Source organism: Cladophialophora psammophila (genome assembly GCF_000585535.1).
Source record: "Cladophialophora psammophila CBS 110553 chromosome Unknown aczJe-supercont1.4, whole genome shotgun sequence".
Classification (NCBI taxonomy): Eukaryota; Fungi; Ascomycota; class Eurotiomycetes; order Chaetothyriales; family Herpotrichiellaceae; genus Cladophialophora; species Cladophialophora psammophila.
Genome location: NW_006912925.1, coordinates 611,389 through 630,652, shown reverse-complemented (window position 1 = coordinate 630,652; position 19,264 = coordinate 611,389). Strand labels below are relative to the sequence as shown.

The 19,264-nt window shown below is 53.2% G+C and overlaps 9 protein-coding genes across 9 annotated transcripts; 3 read left to right on the top strand and 6 right to left on the bottom strand.

Annotated features, from left to right (window-relative positions):
• Window positions 1-141: 141 nt before the first annotated feature.
• Window positions 142-1,965, top strand: A1O5_03146 (uncharacterized protein; the record flags this gene model as incomplete). Its single annotated transcript, XM_007743759.1, has 4 exons — window positions 142-457; window positions 525-792; window positions 846-1,557; window positions 1,618-1,965. 4 exons carry the CDS (start codon window positions 142-144, stop codon window positions 1,963-1,965), a joined length of 1,644 nt encoding a protein of 547 aa, XP_007741949.1.
• A 148-nt stretch (window positions 1,966-2,113) lies between these two features.
• On the bottom strand, window positions 2,114-3,296 carry A1O5_03145 (3-oxoacyl-[acyl-carrier protein] reductase; the record flags this gene model as incomplete). Its single annotated transcript, XM_007743758.1, has 3 exons — window positions 2,114-2,573; window positions 2,684-3,099; window positions 3,171-3,296. The coding sequence occupies 3 exons, from the start codon at window positions 3,294-3,296 to the stop codon at window positions 2,114-2,116; spliced, it is 1,002 nt and encodes a 333-aa protein (XP_007741948.1).
• Window positions 3,297-3,833: 537 nt separating this feature from the next.
• A1O5_03144 (uncharacterized protein) lies at window positions 3,834-5,110 on the bottom strand (the record flags this gene model as incomplete). Its single annotated transcript, XM_007743757.1, has 5 exons — window positions 3,834-4,009; window positions 4,081-4,449; window positions 4,534-4,620; window positions 4,680-4,831; window positions 4,923-5,110. 5 exons carry the CDS (start codon window positions 5,108-5,110, stop codon window positions 3,834-3,836), a joined length of 972 nt encoding a protein of 323 aa, XP_007741947.1.
• A 513-nt stretch (window positions 5,111-5,623) lies between these two features.
• On the top strand, window positions 5,624-7,593 carry A1O5_03143 (uncharacterized protein; the record flags this gene model as incomplete). The annotated part of the gene is made up of 8 exons (XM_007743756.1): window positions 5,624-5,747; window positions 5,815-5,975; window positions 6,035-6,154; window positions 6,202-6,414; window positions 6,473-6,728; window positions 6,784-7,074; window positions 7,148-7,274; window positions 7,326-7,593. The coding sequence occupies 8 exons, from the start codon at window positions 5,624-5,626 to the stop codon at window positions 7,591-7,593; spliced, it is 1,560 nt and encodes a 519-aa protein (XP_007741946.1).
• Window positions 7,594-8,318: 725 nt separating this feature from the next.
• A1O5_03142 (aminoglycoside phosphotransferase) lies at window positions 8,319-9,923 on the top strand (the record flags this gene model as incomplete). The annotated part of the gene is made up of 4 exons (XM_007743755.1): window positions 8,319-8,423; window positions 8,543-8,838; window positions 8,990-9,310; window positions 9,464-9,923. 4 exons carry the CDS (start codon window positions 8,319-8,321, stop codon window positions 9,921-9,923), a joined length of 1,182 nt encoding a protein of 393 aa, XP_007741945.1.
• A 353-nt stretch (window positions 9,924-10,276) lies between these two features.
• Window positions 10,277-11,051, bottom strand: A1O5_03141 (uncharacterized protein; the record flags this gene model as incomplete). The annotated part of the gene is made up of 2 exons (XM_007743754.1): window positions 10,277-10,928; window positions 10,993-11,051. The coding sequence occupies 2 exons, from the start codon at window positions 11,049-11,051 to the stop codon at window positions 10,277-10,279; spliced, it is 711 nt and encodes a 236-aa protein (XP_007741944.1).
• Window positions 11,052-12,033: 982 nt separating this feature from the next.
• A1O5_03140 (uncharacterized protein) lies at window positions 12,034-12,469 on the bottom strand (the record flags this gene model as incomplete). Its single annotated transcript, XM_007743753.1, has 2 exons — window positions 12,034-12,253; window positions 12,309-12,469. 2 exons carry the CDS (start codon window positions 12,467-12,469, stop codon window positions 12,034-12,036), a joined length of 381 nt encoding a protein of 126 aa, XP_007741943.1.
• Window positions 12,470-13,245: 776 nt separating this feature from the next.
• Window positions 13,246-13,990, bottom strand: A1O5_03139 (endoplasmic reticulum vesicle protein 25; the record flags this gene model as incomplete). The annotated part of the gene is made up of 2 exons (XM_007743752.1): window positions 13,246-13,589; window positions 13,660-13,990. The coding sequence occupies 2 exons, from the start codon at window positions 13,988-13,990 to the stop codon at window positions 13,246-13,248; spliced, it is 675 nt and encodes a 224-aa protein (XP_007741942.1).
• Window positions 13,991-14,563: 573 nt separating this feature from the next.
• On the bottom strand, window positions 14,564-18,381 carry A1O5_03138 (uncharacterized protein; the record flags this gene model as incomplete). The annotated part of the gene is made up of 2 exons (XM_007743751.1): window positions 14,564-16,021; window positions 16,072-18,381. The coding sequence occupies 2 exons, from the start codon at window positions 18,379-18,381 to the stop codon at window positions 14,564-14,566; spliced, it is 3,768 nt and encodes a 1,255-aa protein (XP_007741941.1).
• Window positions 18,382-19,264: the final 883 nt, after the last annotated feature.

Sequence of the window (19,264 nt, the reverse complement as noted above, 5' to 3'; positions counted from 1 at the left end):
GCCCACGCCATGCGGGTCGAGCCAGCTCGCCGGTATGTACCTCTTGATATAGGCCTTCATGCTCGTTTCCAAATGTGTTCGTGCGCTGGAAAACGTGGTGGACGTTGATCCTTGCTTCTTCTTCCCTTCTTTGCGCTGAAGATGCCTTTCCTCTCAAAGATCCCGTCCCTGCCCTTGCAGAAATGCAGCATCCTGGATTTCCTGTTCCCAGCCGATCAACCTGTGTCCGATAAGCCGCTCTGGATCAATGCCGCCGACACGTCGGTCTGGAACTCTCCAAAGAGTGCCTTGGCTTTGGCGAAGCGGTTTGGCCATGGTCTTCAACAGTTAGGCGTTGAAGCAGGAGATCGATGCTTACTCTTCACGCCCAACCATATCATGATTCCGGTGTCATATTTTGGAATTGTCGGCATTGGTGCTGCTTTTTCTGGAGCCAACCCGTCATTCACAGCGAAAGGTAGGTACAGCTTTGGCGAAGCATGGTCCTTGAAGAACTGAACATTGTACTTATGGTTGATGTCCAGAATTGGAATATCAAATTACGGTTTTACAGCCGAAGGTCCTGCTTGTGCATCCAACCTTGATCTCGACGGCAAAGGCTGCCGCCGCCAAAGCAGCTGTGCCGGGTCTGCAACTGTATGTCTTCTCGGACCGTGAGACAGGCACACTTGAAGGTCTTCCAGATTGGCGAGTCATTCTGGGGACACCCGAGCAGGGTGAGCGGTGGCAATGGAAGAAGCTCAGTCCTGATGAGGCAGTGAACACGATTGCCGCCATCAACTTCTCGTCCGGGTACGTGCGCTTGACCCGGTCATGTTTTGTGCGTGAAGCTGACAATCGCTCAGCACCACTGGATTGCCAAAGGGCGTTTGCGTGTCTCATTTCAATGTTGTCTCGAACGTCAAGCAGATCAAATCTCTCTACGACTTCGAACCTTCGGAGAAATGGGCGGGATTCCTGCCTCTCTATCACGCCTATGGACAATGCTATGCCATCCTCATGGCCACCATCAACCATATTCCCATGCTCATTATCAGCAAATTCGAGTTCGTCGAATACCTCCGCATTATCCAGGACCACAAGATCACTCGACTGCAAACCGTTCCCCCGATTCTGATCATGTTGAACAAGAGACCAGAGACAGCCAACTACGACCTGAGCAGCGTCAAGGAGATCCTGTGCGGAGCCGCGCCCGTTTCGAGGGAGCTTGAAGCGAACGTGTCCAAGAAATTCAACGTCCGCATCACACAGGGCTGGGGCATGACTGAGACGACGTGTGCTGTGTCTGGGATTCCCTACTACGAGAAGTCCCGGACTGGCTCCGTGGGAGTCGTCATGCCCAACACTGAGGTGAAGATCATGACAGAAGATGGCAGGGAGGCAAACATAGGCGAGGCTGGAGAACTCTACGTCCGTGGCCCACAGGTCTGTCTGGGATATTGGAGAAATCCACAAGCGACGCGGGACACATTCGACCCTGAGACCGGATGGTTAAAGAGCGGTGATGTGATGGTGATGAGCCATGACGGATGGATGGCGATCGTGGATCGAAAGAAGGTACTGTACCACAACCTCTTCCTGATCTCGTGCACCATCAGCTAACTCAACCGGCGATAGGAATTGATCAAGGTCCAGGCCCTCCAGGTGTCGCCCGCGGAGGTCGAATCGGCCCTGATCGAGCATCCCGACATCGCCGATGCTGGTGTCGTCGGCATTACCTTTGACGACAGCGAATGGCCTAGAGCGTACGTGGCGCTGAAGGAAGAGTCTCGCTGCAAAGTCACCGAGAAGGAGATCCAGGAGTGGCTAAACGCTCGTGTGTCGAAACACAAGCGTCTTGTCGGAGGTGTCGCATTCATCCCCGAGGTGCCTCGCCTGCCCAGCGGCAAGATCCAGAGGAGAGTTATGAAGGAATGGGCGAAGAGGGACGCGGCGACGGTGTTCGGTTCGAGACCGAAGCTCTGATGAGCCATTCCAGAGCTCCCATCCCAAGCACGAGTGCACATAGAGCGTGGTGATGTTTTCTTCCGATCTGGATATTTCACGAGATGCTTAGCTAGCTCAGGGTATTTTATCATGTTGGCCGCGAGCGTCGGCGTCATGCAGTGATGATTTATGCCATACTGCCCAGTTTATAAGGCAAGCCAGAGCTCAACCCACCGTCCACGGCCCATACCTGGCCATTGACATAACTGGCTTCATCGGAGCCCAGGAACAGCGCGACTCTCGCGATTTCATCCGCCACCGCACCGCGCCGGAGTGGACATAGCTGTCCGACTTTATGGAGCGTGCCCCTTTCTCGCGCGGGACCATAAAAGACCGGCTCTGTCATGCCAGAGTGTGTCATTCCTGGTGCGATGGCGTTGCACCGGATATTGCGGCCCGCATATTGATAACAGGCGGTCTGCACGAGGCTAACGACCGCGGCCTTTGCGGCGCTGTAGTCGGTGCTGCCTCCATTTGAGCGAAGACCGGCCGTTGAAGAGGTCGCGATGATGGAGCCGCTGGAGTATGGCTTGTCTTTGCTGGTCACCTGCATTGCCGGGCCAGCATGTTTTATGGCGAGGAAGACACTGTGTCCAGGTTTCGTCATATGTCAGATTGATGGGGCTTGAAGACCTGGAGCGGTTGTTGCTTTTCGCCCCATGGGAGTAGGTTGGTATATGTGCAAAACAAAACCTACCTCGTTAAGTTCGTCCTGATTGTTCGCTCAAACTCGGCGACCTCCATATTCCAGACTTCCTTCCACGTCCCCGAGTTTGCCGCGTTCGCAAAAAACACATCTAACCGTCCATAAGTCTCCAAAGCATGGGCGACAACAGCCTTGACCCCGTCCTCGTCCCCTGCATCGAACTTCCGAGCGTACACGGCCACCTCGGGGTAGAGTTCATTCAGCTCCTCCACGTGGAGATTCAGGTAGTCGTCCATATAGTCACAAATGTAGACTGCGCGGGCACCATTCCTGGCGTACTGGTGAGCCGTTGCCCGGCCCATGCCAAGTGGTGAGTTGCAGCCGGTGATGATGACCACTTTGCCCTGTGCGCGTCTGGCATGGTGATGCCCCTTCTTGTCAGACCCAACTCGTCTTTTCACCAGCAGCTGTATGTACGGGGAGCAACAACTCAGAGAGGTATTGGGGGTCTTCAACTCGGAAAAACTCACTGCCCTACTGAATCTCCAGCCCTTCGGGCAACCCGAGGCATTCCCTTGTATGTCCCGTCATCGATGATGGGAGGCTGCGCAACTTGGCCAGTGAGCTGTTCCAGGCGTCTTTTGGGCGCCGTGACTGTCGACATAGTGGGCACGAGAACTGGAAGACTTACGGTAAACAGGAGGAGCGACAAATCATCCCCAACAACAGCATCAAGCGACCGATGGAACCCCAAGTGTGGCGAGCTGGGATAACCGCTCCCTCGGGTGCGAGGTACCTTGGCGCCTCCTCAGCTTCGTTCGACATTACACGGTCAGGTCTGAGTCATGTACGAGGTACTCGGTACCACGGATTTCGGTCTCCAGGCTTTCCAGCAAGTCCACTTCGGAGGAATCGTGTTTTCTTGGTCCCCGGCGGCCCGAGGGGAGACCAGAGAAATTCAGAGTTCAGAATAGGGGTGGACACGAGGGCACCCCAGATGGCAGATGGGTCTCGCAAATTTCGCATCTGGGCACCCATGTCACGATGCCCGCTCCACAACCAGCCCTAAGCAGGCAAGGTTCTTTGTTCTAACGGTATCAAAGCCTCCAGATTGTCAGGATAAGTCTGCGGAGCACCTACGAAGTCCTCAGAACCTCGTAAAGAGTCCTCTATCTGAGCAAGGACACCCTCCAGCACACTACTAAAATACGGCTATCGCATTAGGAGGGCTGGCAATCCCCCCTGGTGTATTCAGGGGAGCGCTGGTCATGAAGAAGCTCCATCTTTGATGTTTCTCACACTCGGCCGCCAACGCCTCCAAGTCCCACAGCTCCCCCAGCGGCATTCCCCAGAGCGCAAGGGTAAAGTCGTGCAGACCTAAGCAGGAGGACCGGGTGAGTCGGCGGGACAGTGTCAACGCAAGACTAAGCATGGGGAATTGGACTTACACCAAGGCAGTTGCGGTGGCCATGCTTCGAAGCCGATGGCATCACCACCAACGGCAGCAAAGTGAGAATCCCAGATCCACTCGACGACCTCCTGCGACCCGTCCACGCCCACGTATTCCGATCCATTCTTGACTTTGGCCACTCGCTCTTCCGGGCTGTGTGCATTGTACCATTGTATCCAGCCCGAGCGGACGAGCAGGATGTCGCCGGGACGGAAGACGACGTTTTCTTCCCTGGCAATGTCCTTCAACACGTCCAGAGTAATGCGGTGCCGGGTCATGGCGTCATATTTAATGTTGTGGCGAGCTGCGTAGCCAACATAATCAAGGAAGACGCCTCTACCAACGATGCCTCCGCGCTTGCTCCAGTCTGGAGAGGGCGTCAAACACAATGCTGCAAGAGTTTTTTTTTTTTTAAAAAAAAAAAAAAAAACCGGCCTCGAGCATCACTTACGGTCAATCCCGATATGGTCTGTTTTCAAAAGCTCGTCATGGTGTACGCGATTATAGTACAATCCAGTACCACTGTGACCCCAGTGTCCTGGCGAAGAGACATGAGTTGAAAAGACTAGCAATTTGGATTCCTCGGTTGTGTATTACTTAGACCATCCCATTGACTCCCAGACTGAGTGTTGATGCTAATCTCATCGTCGTACGAATACCAAGGAGAGCCTTGGGCCCGCCAGTCGGTGATGTTTATTGTTGGCTTGATGCGGCCAAATCCGGGTTCATGAACGTGGTCAATGGGCCAGCTATTGTATGCATGTCAACGGGGTTATGGTCAGGCTTCAGCCTTATGCCAAGGGTAGAGTACAGAGTTAGGTACAGGTACCCAGTACGTACTTCAGCACGACACTCTTGCCAGTCTGAATCTCTTCTCTCGCCTTGACCACAGTCTCGGGCGTAAGGAGGTTCAACGTGCCTATCTCGTCCCGCACGCCATCCTCGTCAAATAAGCCCCAGGCGCAGCCATGTGGCATGCCCTCTACGGGTGGCAGATCTTTCCACGATGGAAGTTTGACGACAGGCATGACTGGGCAAGACTGGGCTGGGAAACGCGATATGGCCGGGCCGAAAGTCTCACACAGGCTCGCAACTTTTTACACAATCCTTCTCGCCTTCCACGCTCCGCTTATGAGTCCCTGCATGGCCACCAGCTTCTGGGCAGCGAGTCGGGCGTTGGCTCTGTCAAGCAGCGGGGGTGTCAGGAGGGCCCTGACACTGATAACAATCTGCAGCTCGCTCGATTCTCTACGCGCCACTTGTAAGTAGCGGATGATTCTGACTCGCAAAAAGAGAGTAAGACACCTTTAGGCACCTTTTCCCCCACAGGCGCCCGCACCCGCGGATGCATCTAAGGAAGCACCATGCACGCGCCATGCAAGCACCATGTGGGACCGCTAGACCGGGAAGCCCTTCGCCTGGGGAAGCCGCCCGGGTTCATATACAGCTCTAGACCTCGGGCAAACTCTCTCTCAATCTCGAACGACTTTTGTCCAGGACTCCAGTGAACGGGTAGAGCACAGTCCCAGAAGCTGCTCAAAATGCCACACCGCGAGGGCGTCAAGAAGCAAAAGATCAACACATACAATGTGTTGCTGCTGTGTTTTATCGGCCTTGGGTCGCTGACCTACGGCTACACAGCCTCGATCATCGGGACCACCCTGGGTTCGTATCCCTCTCCCGGCTGATGTGACTCCTCACCACCGAGGCTGACACTCTCAATCCAAAACAGGTCAACCATCCTTTATCAAATACTTCGAGCTCGACACCAGAAGCAATGGAACTGACCTGTTAAGTTCCATGAATGGCCTGTTCCAGACTGGCGGCACTATTGGGACCTTGATGCTCCCCTATGTCGCTGATCGATGGGGTCGTAAATGGGCAATCGTCCTGGTAAGTCGAGTTGGTGCTCGTTGGGGTTGACGTTTGTTCAAGCTGACATTTTGGTACAGCCGGCCGTCATTGCTATCATCTCGGGCGCTTTCCTGTGTGGTAGCACCAATGTTGGCGAGTTCTTGCTCTTTCGATTCTTTGCAGGCGCCTCAGCCTTCATGATCCTTGCAGCTGTTCCGGTATGTCCACTGCGCCTTTCTTGATAGCCCATGCTCACCCTTGGCAGATTTGGATGTCAGAAGTCGTGCCGGTCGATTGGAGAGGAGCGCTGGTCGACGTTCATGCCGTCTTTCTTATTCTCGGTTACACCATCCAAGGATGGGTCGGATTCGGCTTCTATTTCTGGAATGGAGGCGAGAATACGTGGCGACCTCCGATAGCTCTTCAATGCGTTTGGCCGCTGCTCCTTCTTTGTGGTATCTACTGGGTTCCCGAATCGGTAGGTTGTCCCGGCCATTTGTGCAAAGGGTCAAGGCTAAGAACACGGGAATATCTAGCCTCGTTGGTTGGTCATGCAGGGCCGCATCGATGAAGCAAAGGAGATTCTCTTCAAGTTGCATTCCGACCCGAACGACCCGGACAACGAGTTTGCAAATGCAGAGTATTACCAGATCCAGAAGCAAATCGCCATCGACAAGACTCTGGGCAACTCGTGGATGCACATGATCAAGAAGCCATCCTACCGAAAACGCTGCCTGCTTGCAATCGGAACGACAGGAATTATCCAGTGCTCTGGCGTGTTAGTTATCAATAGTAAGTCCATCTCGAAAAAATCATTTGGGTCAGACTTGACTGACGTTTGTGCAAGACTACGGACCGACCTTGTATGCCAATCTCGGGTTCAGCCCAATCAAACAGCTGCTCTATCCGGCTGGATGGCTCACCCTGACCCTGGGCATCAACATCATGGCCATGGGCCTGGTCGACCGATTTCCGCGAAATCGATACATGGCATTCGGTGTATTGGGCTGCATGGTCACCCTGATCATCGAAGCGGCATTGGTCGCAGAATTCGTGCCATCCAACAATCAATCCGCCCTCCTGGCGGCTGTGGCCATGTTCTACATCTTCCAGATCTTTTATGGCTTCTGTCTTGACGGTAGGTCTCTTGTCCATGTGGAACATCACACTCGTAGGGAAAGGCTTGGACTAACTGGTATTTTCGCAACTAGGCACCCAATTCAGCTACCTCAACGAGCTGTTCCCCAGCCATATCAGAGCCAAGGGCGTCTGCTTGGGAGTCTCGATGATTTCGCTCATGAATATTATGTGGCTTCAGGCCGCTCCCACTGCTTTCAAGTAAGTTTTATCCCCTGCAGGGTTGCCAATCATTACTCACCCAATGGATAGGACGATTGGGTGGAAGTTCTACCTCTGTTTCATCATCCCTGGCACGATTGGCGGCTTCATCATGCTGTTCTTCTTCCCGGACACCAAGGGCATGCCTCTGGAGGAAATCGCCGCCATTTTCGGCGACGCTGACGAGGTGGCCATCTATCAACGCGAGATTGAGATCGACCACATCACCCACACCGTCATCACCCACGAACATGCCGGCGAAAAGACTACCACCCCCATCGTCACCGAGGATCTCAAGACGGCTTCCGACGCCGTCTAAATCAGCGTGTGGTAGCGAAAGGGCGTGTTGTTTCTCTAATGATACATTACAGAAGTGGTCAAACAAACAACTCTCTCGACGACTATTTTGACTGGCAACGAGACTGCGCAAGGCGTCGGGACTCCGCATGGTCGGTCCTCAAGGTCAAGGTCGTAGCTACATATAGGATGGATGAACATTACAGCTGTTAGGACGTATAATGAATATCGATCTCTGCGCATACATATACCACATACTTACACTTACACACATATGTACATATATGCGTTAGGGTTCTGCGATCCTGGAAAGTCCCCGGCATCCAGCAGCTGCGCTCAATGAAAACAATCTGCAACATCCCCCCTCCCCCCCCGTAACGTCCCTAGATGGCTCGCTTCACATTCTCGCATATCTCCCTAGTGAGGCAGGCCTGCTAAGCTCACATCCGAGGCATTTTCTGTGGGCGGTATCATATAAGTACAGAGGACATGGCTGCCAAGGATCCTAGATGTTCATTCTGTGGTTTGAGATCCATACCGAGTACTACTTATTTATATCTTGAGAAGGCTGGATGAGTCTGTCGATCTTGTTCTTTTCGTTTCTCGGGTCAGTCACGCATGCATGCCTGATTGATTAATTGATAGACTGAGCTTTCTTGTCGCCCATCTTCCTCCCCCCTCCCCGCAAGCGATCGCACGCAACGAGTGAGCAGTCGCTGTCCCCCCGATCGCTCGCGTTCTTCCATCATGACCACATCTGCCACAATGAGACAGCCGATCGACAAAGAGTCTCTGGAACGCTATCTCAATCTGCATGTCCCTGAGATCAAAGTCCCCGTCCAGATACGGCAGGTACGTGGGCCAGGATTTCCATCTTTCCAAAATTCCAACTGTCTGCCCCCCTTTTCTCATATTGCTCGAACGAAGCAAGGACACTCAACTCACACCGTTGTCCAACAAAACGTGAACAGTTTGAGTACGGACAATCGAACCCGACATACCAATTGACCGACAGCAAAGGGCAACACTTCGTGCTCCGCAAGAAACCACCGGGAAAACTGCTCACGACCGCAGCACACCAAGTCGAGCGCGAGTACCGCGTCATCAGTGCCTTGAGTGGCACTGGCATCCCCGTGCCCAAGTCTTACTGCCTCTGCGAGGACAGCAGTGTGGTCGGGACGCCCTTCTACATCATGGAGTTCCTGGACGGGCGGATCTTCGAGGAGGCGTATATCCCTGGGGTATCACCCGAGGAGAGGAGCTTAATGTACGTTTAGTTCCATGGATACTTTACGTTCGTTCCCTCTCCCCTGTGCTTTCACCTCTGTTTGGTCGGCCGTCATACAGCGAAGTGGACATTCGCCACGAGCCGAACTTTTCAAACCCGTCGTGCCGTTCTGATTCTTGAGGGCAAAAAGGTGGAAAGAAGCCGTCAAGACACTGGCGCGACTTCACCGCGTCGACCCGGTTGCGGTCGGGCTCACCAACTTCGGCAAACCGCGCGGGTTCTACACTCGACAGATCCGAACGCTGAAGCGTCTCGACGAGTCGTATTCCAAGGTGATTGACGTCGAGTCTGGGGAGGCTGTGGGCCGAATACCGCACATGGATGAGATGGTGGCCTTCTTCGAAGACGAGAGGCACTGGCCGCAAGATCGCGGCTCCATCACGCACGGCGACTACAAGATCGACAATCTCGTCTACCACAAGACGAAGCCGGAGATTATTGGAATCCTCGAGTGAGTGTTTCCTAACGTACCTGCCGGTCCCGAATGACTACTCCATAATACTTTTCAAGGCCTCTCTCCCCCCATAATCGAAAATTATACCCAGGAATGAAATGAGACAGATAGAGACTGACCAGATCGTCCATCGTGGACACAATCGTTTAGCTGGGAGATCGCAACCGTCGGCCACCCCTTGTCAGACCTGAGCAACATGACCATGCCATGGACGGTGACGCAGAACTTCAAGGAGATAAAAACACACTCGCACCCGGCGTTCGACGTCGGCGCGGGGCCGCCGGGCCTGCCCACCAAGGAACAGTGTCTGGAATGGTACCGCGAGGAGGCAGGCGGCTGGGATCCGACGGGCGAGATCGCGTGGGCCGACGCCTTTGCCATCTTCCGCACGAGCGTCATGATCCAGGGCATCGCTGCCCGCTGGGCCGTGAGGCAGGCCAGCGGCGAGGGTTCGTCGGCTGGGACGTTGGCGCTGGAGAGGTTTCCCTACGCAAGGGCGGCGCTGAAGATGGTCAGGGACTTTAAAAGCGCAGAAGAGAGGGAGAGAAACAACAACAACAGCAGCAGCAGCGGCGGCGGCAGCAAGGCGGCAGCCTCGTCGCGGCTGTAGCTACGAATTTGTATGTACATAGAGAAGGAGAGATGTAGAGAGAGAGAGAGAGAGACCGGGAAAAGGAGAAATAACTCCTATTAGCGTGGTGTCGGGAAGAGAAGACGGATCACCAAGCACTGCCCTATCTAGCAACAACCGCCATCACCGAATATCAAGCTTGAATGAAACGCCATAAAATCTAGAAAAGGCACTGCTCACTGGCACCCGCTCAGATCCCTCTGCCCAAGAGTATGTGACTCGTTCCATCCCTCTCACCGCACATAATATACCACCGCTCAACGTGGTCAACAATCTGTCCTCGATGTGGAAAGACGGCACCCACCTACCCGTGAGCGACATGAGGTCGGTGATCAGGGTCGGCTGCATTTCTTCTCGTCCTCGTGGACGTGGTAGACACAGCCCTTCATCTTGCAAGGTTTTGCTTTCGGACGAAATGCCGGGTCTGCAAAGCGCCACAGCAGCGCCAGCGCCAACTCCTCGTTTTCCATGCACTTCCCCATCTGCGCAGCGTACTTCGGCCCATCAGCGTCTGCTTTGTGTTCCATGTTGTGCTCGTTGTAGCGCGACGGCTTCTTCGATATGTCATAGCAGAAGGCGTCCAAGACCAGTTCGCGCAGCTGGCTTCCCTCCTCCGTGCGCGCCCAAATGTGAGAGACCCATTCGGGAGTGAGGCACCAGTCCTCCATCTGGGATCGAAGCGCGTCGACGAGCGCGTTCTGCAGTTCCGGCATGCAGAATTTGCTGGCCGCGTTGTATGCGGGTATGATTCGGTGCCAGTTGATATCGTCGGGGATCTTCTCGGCGTACAGCCACTTGACAATGATGGCAAAGTCCTCGGGATCATCTTCGGGCAAGATGATGGCCTTTTCTTCCTGTTCTCGCATACCAGAGTGGAGGCACTTGTCGAAGAATGGACATTTCCAGAGGACGCTTTCGTGGATTAGGTGTCGCAACTGCTCCTTGCCAACAGTGACAGTAATGATATCGTCGGAGACAGTAAAGCTGCATGTCCTTGTCAGCAGTCTTATTTTCGAGTCGGCACCACGTCTCTTTGATCTGTGCCTACCTTGTCTTCTTGCTCCTGGCGTCATAGTGGTCCTCACTAGAAAGTCGCTTGAGTGACATGTTGTTTCCCTTGAAAGAGGTGCTGTGTCTGTGGTAGAAGGCAGAGGGTAAGGCAGCGCGGGTCGAGCGACGTGGTAAGGTAAGAGAGACAGTGAAAGCGTCATTCTGAAGTAAATGAAGTGATTTCTTTCACTACCTTCGCTTCTCTTTCCTCTTGTCAACATTTTTGCCAGATGAATTCTGAACCAGATGATGGGAGTGAATTGCTTACTTTGTATGCCAAGCTGATGCTGGAAGAGAGGGTGGCGACGAGGCGCAAGGCGGCTACAGGAATCTTTTGATGATTCAGATAGCTTGGAAGCATCTGATTGTTGGTCTCAAGGACACGTGGACGTCCTGCTCATGTCCATCTTCTCCTTCCTTCTGTTAGTTCTCCCCTTCTTGCTCGATGTTATCACGGCAGCCACGTTCATTCCCTGACTATTTCATGTCGTTGAACAGCTCCCACAAAGCAATGTTGACGAAGCCCGAAAGGTTGATATTGATCCAGCAGCTCCGAGATTATCGGATTCCATTTCCAGCCCTCAGTCAGACAGACATGCCATTTCACAGTCCCTATTTGCATCTCTTTTCCTCTTCATGGACGTGGTATAAGCAGCGAGCGAGCAAAGCTGGGTCGGTAGGAAGTCGGCTAGAGTTTTCTCGCCCATGATCCACAACCTTTCACCGCAGTGCCGTTGCTAATCCTGCGCTTTCCTGAAAAAGCTTCTCCATTGCTGCTGCAAGTGTAGCGATAGTCTGGCTTGTGCCCTGTTCGAATTGATCTGGAAATTTTGTGATCTGAAAATGCAACTGATCCACAAACAGTTTCCGAAGCAGAGATCCTTCTGGCAGCTGGCCCCATGCCCACATTGCATTCCTCGGACTTATAGAGTGTCCCATTCTGTTGAGATCGTCGGCAATCGCATTCTGAAGGCCAGGCATGCAGAACTTGTCTACGAGGATGTATACATTGACGAGGAGACGACCTTTTTTCCAGAGTTCAAGCGACCGGTGTAGATCCATTCAGTGACGACCGCAAAAGCCTTCGGGTCATCGCCAGGGAGGGAAACTGCATTCTCCTGCGATTCTTTCTTGCCGACACCAAGGCATTTGTCGAAAAACGGACATTTGAGATGATGATTTTCTTGTGGATGCGGTATTGGACCTTCTTCTCGCCGACGGTGACTAAGACGATATCTTCGAGGGAGTAGGCGCCCAGGCTGGCACGTCAGCTCTTCAAGACTTTTGACAAATGGAGGCATTTGAAAAGCTCACCTAGAGGGATTTTCTTTGCCATCTCCGATACCGGGATCTTTCTCTGAGGATTCACCAACACCGTCCTTGTATGGGACATTTTCGGTCGAAGATGTGTTGCCCTCTATCTCAGCTTTCGCTGCATCTTCTCCTGATTCTGGCGTTTTCTTGCCGGCTACCATCTTGAGAGTGGCGTATTCTTCGGTTCTTCAACTAAGCACGTGATGAGAATGACCAGAGGATAGATGACTGCTAGCGTTGCTTCCTAAAGATTGATGTTAAGCAAAGCAGGCGCGACGTAGCGAGAACAAGGAAGTGAGGAGGTTGGCACAGGTGAAAAGATGAATCGGACAACATGTGTATTCTCACCAAGATGAGGTCGGTGAGTGAATGGAGGAAGTGAACAGAGGATATGTCTAACTAGCCAGCTGCCTCAAAAGCGAGACACATCGAAGTGAAACTGAAGTGGCTGGCCTCTCTGAAGAATTGAGAAGTATTGTGCGCAACCGGCCCGGCGGGGACGCCGAGTAGAATCTTTGGGTTGGAGAGGGTAGGGAGGCCTCCTTTCATGAATTGCTTAACAGTTCCTGAGATTTGGGTATACCTCCTGGTAAGGCAGCGTGAGAAACTCTGCTCAGATCCAATTTGCCGGAGAGACGCAAGCGATGCTGGCGAGCCCTCTGTCATTGCTGTAAGCATGCCAAGCATCCTTCTTTTCGTATTACAGGACGGTGCTCCGTACTTCAAAAAAACACATACAAAGCCATATACAAACATGGCCCTTTTTTGGTCGTCCGCGAGCTTTTGTAACCCCCTCTCAGCCGTTCACATTCCATGAGAGACTCCAGTATCATGGCGTAAGTTGTGGATCCATTACAGGAAGAACCCTTTAGATCAAATGCTTCGACCTGGACGACAACATTCGTTAGCACTGATCGAAGGCGACGCGCACACTAAATCAAACAAGCACAAACGAAAGATGCGATGAAAGGAATACAAACCTGAAGTAAGCCCTCAAATATACGACCTGCCACGCTCCCAAACCGACTAACATTCCCATAGTCCCAAAGGCAAACCATTTGACCCTTTCATTCGTACTCTCGTTGGTATCCCGCAACTTTTGCTCTCTGATCCTGAGATACTCCAACTCTTGGACGATCTCATCGACCGTCTCCTCTATTCTTCGCAGATCCGCCTCCACAGGTTTCAGCTTTTCGTTGGCTTGGATAGCAGACCAATCCCGGGCGTCAGCCCCGATATCGATGTCGAGTTCGACGTGGCGAGAGGGATTAGGAACAGCCGCTTCAATTAATTGTTAGCATGATAGGGTAGTCCTGCAGCGGCGTTTGGCAGGGGGACTTTGGGCGCTCACATCGTCCAGTCAAAGTATTCTCGAAGCACACGTCGAACGCGGTATCTGCCAAACTCGTGAATGCCATCCTCTTCTCTCCTGCAACATCCTTGGGCCTGCCGTAATCGTTTCCTACGGCGTCCTTAATGTGCATATTAACCATCTGCCCATCGCCCCGACTGCCGCTCACAATCGCCGTGACCACAACTAACGTGTCCTTTGTGACAAAGTTTCGTATACAACGTTCGTTTTTGGCGCTGTGTCCCGGTTGGGCAAGGAGTTCAAATTTCAAGGCAGAGGAGATGAAAGGATATAGGAGGAGAGAGAGGAGGAGTACCGCGAGGCGCTTCATTGCGTTGACTGACAACCACCCAGGCCGTCGATGAAGAACGCAATGAGGTAGAGAAAAGGAAAATAAACGAGAGCCGCGCTGCGGCTCAAGTGCAGAGGAAACAGGGTATTGAAGGGAGGGTAGGAGGAGACGTGTGGGAAGTTTGCTCAAACTGATAGAACTGGCGACTTTGAAATTCAAGTGTTCAGGAGTGGCAGAAACCGTGTACAAAACTTGGGTCACGTGGGCGGTGAGAAGCAGCCCCCTTTTCCGAGCCCCTGGATTTGCAGAGGCACGCGACAACCACGGACTATGGACCTCGTATCTGTCATGGGATGGGACATTCGTATAGTATTAACAATCTCTCAGCGCCCTGGACGTTAATCTACACAGCAGAACAAATTGACCTGGCTGTTTGGCTATCCAGCTCCAGCAGAGAAAAACATCTTTGGCCCATTGTAACATTCCCTTATCCTTTCCTCTACATGGTTTCCAGCTCTGCATCGAATGGCGTCATCTTTTATCACATCCCAGGCACTCAGTGCTCAATCAGATCCCTCTGAATCTTCGTCACATCATCGCTCGCTTTCTTGATCACTTTCTCACACTTCCCCTCCGCTGGAAAAACTTCAGAAATCCTGCCTGATCCTTCTGACCCAAACCCACAAACTTCTGTGGCGGCTTCTCATTCATGCCTAGCGGTGGTCCCGAACTCTTCAGGTACGCAGCTAGATCTGCAGTACCACCGCCATTCAAATTCGTGGTAGCATCTCTCGGTTGAACGCGCATTTTCTGTCTGTTTTTCTCTACATGCGCAGCATGTGTGGTTGTTGTAGGCCTGTATTTGTCCATCTTTGAACCAACTTGTGTGAGGTGAGGAGATTCTGCGCGTGCACCGTTGGTCGGCCTTGTGGTGGTCGTTGCGTCGTTCCCGCTTGCATGCGGGTTATTCTTGGCCGATGAAGCTGAGCCACCAGGTAGAAAATCTTTCAACTTGGAGCTATTCGTTGATTGTCTCACCATGCTTGCAGGATCCGGCTGAGTAGGGTTGGGTATTGCAGCAAGGATTGGCTGCGTCGTCATACCAGGTGGAGGAGCGGTATTTCTTAGGAAATCAACAAGTGATTCCTCGCCAGTTCTTCGCTTCGGCGGATCGTATATCTCTTCCATTTCATCTTCTTCATCGGAATAATCAATCGCGTATGGATCTTTGACTTTCGTTCGAGTCCTCTTTGGCATGCCGTCCGTTTCGGGAATGACGGGCTGTTTCGATATAGCAGTGGCAGAGGGTCCCAACCCATTCGTGAACTTTCCGCCCGCACGATTCGTCGATTCTAGTAAACCAGTGCGCGAATTCATGGATGAAGGCATCGATTTGACCGTCATTGCGCTTTCTTGGGCGCTGCCGTCAGAGTTGCGTCCCTTGGCGTCAAGCTCAGGTGGAGGGGCTAGCGCGTTCAGATCGTCAGAATCCATGGTTGTTCGAAACGGGGCAACGTTCCGATCTATACGATGTTCTCCGGCAGCTCGTGGGGGGCCTTCTCTGATAAAATCAATCAGATCCGAGCTTTCGGCCGTTCGCGGTCCCCTAGCATCTCTGGCCTGGTACTTCAACCGGCTCATAGGCTTCCCAGATGTTGTGCTAGGGCGATTCTCATTGTCCACGCCGAAGACCTTTTCTCTCAGAGACAAATCCGTCCGGCTGGTTTGAGCAGTAGCAGGGCGTGGGCTAAGCAATTTGGGAAGCTGCGTCTCATGTTCTGGGCCGGTAGAACGCGCATAATCAGCGAGATCTCGTGTATTGTTTCGCACCATCCTAGCCTCTCGCGGTTCGCCCAGACGATTCTTCGGCTTGGAGGGTGAGCCGGCAGATTGTTGACCAGGCGTCTGGGGCTGAGACAGCCTGGTAGTAGTTGGAGTAGGAGGGTTCGCTCGGAGACCGTCTTTCGCAGAACGAGACGACTTTGGGCGGACTTCTTCTCCGGGTGGCGCAGTGGTTCTGAAGAAGTCTGCCAATTCCTGAGTCTGGCTTTTGACTTTTACTTTTGCTCCCTATAAAGCATGTCAGCGCCTTGCAAACTAAACGAGAAATATTTGTATACCACAGTGGCAGACGCAGGCGTCAGAGTGTAATGGAGCGTTTCGTCGCTGTCAATCAAAAGATCAAGACTCTTCTTTGCCCTGTCCAAGTCCTCTCGCGGCCTTACTTCCTCATTATCTGACCGCAGCCGAATGTGTTGCCGTCTAACTGTCGTAGAACCTGAGGTGGATGGTCTTCCGTCCTTCGCGCTTCCGCTTCTTGCACGGCCGTTCTGCGTGGCCGAGGCTGAGGTCGCGTATCGTGGGGGTAACTCTTGTGGTTGTTCGGCTGCCTCTTCATGTTCGGATGAATGGTAGGATGACGGCAACTGTTGAGGCAATCGCATCTCAGTTTGCAAATGTTCGGACCTCTGCCGGTCCAACGAGGATCCCCTGTTAGGAATTACCGCTGGCCATGCAGATGTCATGTTGGGTTGTGTGGTAGGTGAATTCGCAACAGGGTCATTAAACCGGGTAGCATTCGGGTCGCTGTGGCCTATACTCGCATCCGGCGTCTGGAAGATCGTCGCATATCCCAAATTCGAATACCTCGAACTGGCGCGGGCGGCGGTTACACTTTCCGCCTGAGCCTCTTCGTAATCATGGTGATTGGATATCGACGGGTCTCCGTCTGGGGCAGCTTCCTGGTCATGCTCATGAACTTCGTTCACAGGGCCAGCAACACTGAATCCAGAGTCCCTGGGATTCGTGTGATCATTTCCGGCCTCACCTCTTCCTTCATCGCTGAAGCTTAAAGCTAGATCTTCCGGGTCACCCAATTCTGCCTGCGCCTCATCAAGGTCAGTTGTTGGCGCTTGCATTGGGATATTCATCCGATCGAGCTCATCGATTGTGCTATTTAACAATCTTTGTTCTCCAGCAGATTCAGGGGAGACTGCTGAAGTCAAATCATAACTCAGTCGTCCTCTTCGGAAAGCTTTGGCTGCTTCTACGTTGAGTGCCCCAGCGATGGTGGCGACAGTGGCGCCAATCGCTGTTGAACGCAAACTAGGTCTGTCTTGCTCCTCATGCTGTCGAACATCATCATTTTCTACTTTCTCCGTGGCGCCTGTTTGCCCCTTAGATCCATGAATGGTAAGAGGGGCGGAAGGTCCTGGCTGTGTCCCCTGCTGTGAACCGGAAAAGGTTTTTGGCGAGGTAGGCACCGATCTTGACCTCCGTCTGCTTGCGGACGGCCTTTCTGAAACATCTTCTGTAGACGCCGAACTTGGGAACTGGCCAGGCATGATTAGCATACTCGTGGGCCTTCGGTCTCCAGGAATAGGGCGTTGCTCCTTGGTCTCGATTTCCTCGAAAGTAGGCGCCAGCCCTGGTACCTCTATCTCATCAACATCACGTTCGGTCATTGGCAGAGGTACATTTGCCGGCGTAACGGATCTGCTTCCTTCTTCCTGGATCGGAGGGATTACTGGAGCGGAGGGGAACTTCCATTCTTGCATGGGAGACTCTGGGCTTATCGGCGACATGATATTGGGTGTCGTAGGACGGGAGGACATGCTGCCACCACTTCGCACACTGCCCTTCCATGACCGCCAGAGTCGGATCAGGGGCCCTTCTTTGCCGATGCCCGACATATCTATCTCTTCCAGGAGCATGCCATCTGGGTCTGGGTGATGCTGGATTGGAATCGCCTCTCGAGCTGGATCTTTGAGGTACATGGCTCGTTTCTTTGCGTGTTGAGCAGCGATACATAGGGCTTGCTCGGCGAGAAACTCAAGGACTGTTGTTAGGAAGATTGCAGAGGGTGGTGAGATTCTTGCAGAGGATCTGTACGCCTCTTTCGCTTGGTTCAAATGGTCCCTCACGTCATCGCCCTCCAGGAAGTCCTCCTCGTCTTCCTCTTCCATGTCTCCCAGTTTAGCATAAACCATACAGCGCAACCTGGTGAGTTTCCAGGCAAGCTCAACATCGAATTCTGCTCTGGGATCAAGGACAGCAGGGTGGGTTTGAATATTCTCCAGCTCGTCTTCTTCCAAATAGTCTTGCAATTCCTCGTCAGCAGCTTTTATTGCTGCACGTCCCAATCTTTGTCTCAATACCAACGGGACTGCAGCTCGGACCGCGCCCAATGCGGTCGACTGCGATTTGGACAAAATGTCGTAGAGTATCTGATCCAGAAAGCCATTGAGCAAGTAGATCGCGCCGTGCGAAATCTTGACTAGACATTCGATCTCTGCGTGTACCAACTTCTCTGCTTCGGGGCCCGAGACATATGAAGGAGGAGCTGTTACGTGAGGGAGCGTGGCTCTTGTAGATTTCGCAGACATGGACAGGACGTCCGTTCCTGACCCCATGCTCCGTAGTTGCGCCATGTTGGTGAAGTGAGGAAGTAGGGAAGGGAGCAGTGAGATAATGGGCGCTGTAGGCAGAGTAAAGGCAGTTGCAATCGAGCAATCAGTAATCCATGCGGCTGCTTGGGTTGATGCGAAACCGAGTTCAAAGTCAAGCTGTCAAGGATCGACTCAACACTCGTTGCAGTTGGTGACTTGACAAAGTCACCGCGGTGAGTTCAATTGAGGCGTCTGCGAGCCCTTTCTTGCGACTGGAAGCGGCGGTCGCAAAAGAGGGACAGAGTGACGATCAGCCGGTTCCGCTCCGCAGTTGAGGGATTGGGGGAAATTTCGAGCGCGAAATAGTCAATTCACCTGCTACCCAAGAGTGAAGGAGAGAGTTGTGCTGTCGCTGGCAGCGGAAGGACGGATTTGACTCTGAGGAACGAAGGAGATCGGGCGCAGTCAAGGTGTCAAGCGGCGACGGTGAGGACGAACTGAGCAGAGCAGAAGCGAGTGACAGTGAGTGATTGCTGGATTGCGTCGAGTGCTGGGCTTTTTCGGGGCTGGTGTTTCAATCGGGACATGGGGTTCCCTTTTTTTTGCTGTTTGACACTCATTGCTGTGGATGCTGCCCATGGGCCATGGCGGACCCAGCGACCCAGTACCGAGTAGTGCCTAGCAGCGAGGACGCGTGCCCAATTGCACATCGGCGGCCCTGGAGTCTGGGCGAGCTTAAGGCCTTACGGGGAAGAGATCGGCGCATGCTACTGGTGGTTGCTAACGGGCTGGGGACAAGCTGCGGCCTAGTGCAGACGTTGGTAGGTGTCCGAGTTTGACTGCTGCTCTTTGACGGCTGGGACGGCTATGCACGACGTGCTTGCTGCCATTGGCCTCCGTCAGCGGGCGGCGGCCTGCACCCCTT